We start from the raw sequence: 1,076 nt of genomic DNA, 5'->3' as shown, positions 1-1,076 counted from the left end.
ACCAGTCTCTGCGCTGCTGACGGAACTTCCCGAGCAGAGCCGAACGGAGCCGAGCGCAACAGAGCTGAACACCTACAAACGGACGAACAGCGGGGGGGTTTTATCCAGATCTTCCACCGATTATTCTGCAGCTAAACACCGATAAACAGCGCAGGGATGACGGCTCTCAGCAGCTGGGAGTTGTGCGTCAAATACGCACTCTTTATCTTTAATTTCGTCTTCTGGGTAAGTTACAATAAATCCAAATTCTTAATAACTTTATTGTCAGAATGAGGTTAATTAACTAGTTCCTGTCTATTTGAGCATTTCATTACAGCCACTGGGGTATGAGGGTGGTTTTTGTTTCTAAAGTTGACATTTGTATGATATTTGTGCAGTTTTATTTTATTCTGTAACAAACAGACATTAATGGATGTTACCTGATAATAAATCCACCCAAGCAGCAGAATATATAAACAGAAGAGAGACATAAAAACACACACAAACAAATAATGAAATCTGAATCTAACTTAAATATTTGTGCAGTTTTATGCATTTAATCCGAACTGCAGAGCACCAGTGGCGGATAGAGAAATATTCATGGGGTGGCTGATTGATCAATATTTGTTCGGAAATAGCCCCCAAATGAAAATATTTGAACTCAGGATGCAAAGAAATGTTAAAGTTTGCACCAATCGGGACAAAAATCATCTGAAACTCAGTTTAACTCTGACAGCCTGTGTGTTTAGATAGATAGATTTTATTAATCCATTCAGGTATCCAGTAGCTCAGACTGTCAGGATACAAATATTAGAGTACTGTATGTTATGAAAATGTTATCACTCTATACACCAAAGCCTTAAAGTCAATGTATGTTTATCTGTGACCGAGAACACGCAGAGTAACTTTAGTTAGGCTCTGAAATGACCTCAGGTTCCTGTATTATTAGCATATAATGCTAACGTGGATACTGAGCTCAACATGCTGCAACTTAAAGATCCTCTACAGTTCAGCTACTGTACAAAGTGCTGCACATTCTCACACTACTGGAGTTGTAAAGTCACAGGTCTTCCTCACACGTACATCTTCTTACGTCT

General features: G+C 39.3%; 1 protein-coding gene across 1 annotated transcript in view; it reads left to right on the top strand.

The window, feature by feature from the left end:
- Positions 1-1,076, top strand: part of LOC118340837 (CD9 antigen-like) — an 11,032-nt gene continuing 9,956 nt past the window's right edge. Inside the window, exon 1 of the mRNA XM_035678991.1 lies at positions 1-225. Coding sequence (XP_035534884.1) covers positions 157-225 — 69 coding nt within the window. The 5' untranslated portion in view covers positions 1-156. The remainder of the gene's footprint in view (positions 226-1,076) is intronic.

The sequence above is a fragment of the Morone saxatilis genome, unplaced genomic scaffold, assembly GCF_004916995.1.
Source record: "Morone saxatilis isolate NCDOM2014 unplaced genomic scaffold, NCSU_SB_2.0 Contig10, whole genome shotgun sequence".
NCBI classification, from domain to species: Eukaryota; Metazoa; Chordata; class Actinopteri; family Moronidae; genus Morone; species Morone saxatilis.
The sequence above is the reverse complement of the archived record's forward strand: the minus strand, read 5'-3'. Positions and strand labels throughout refer to the sequence as shown.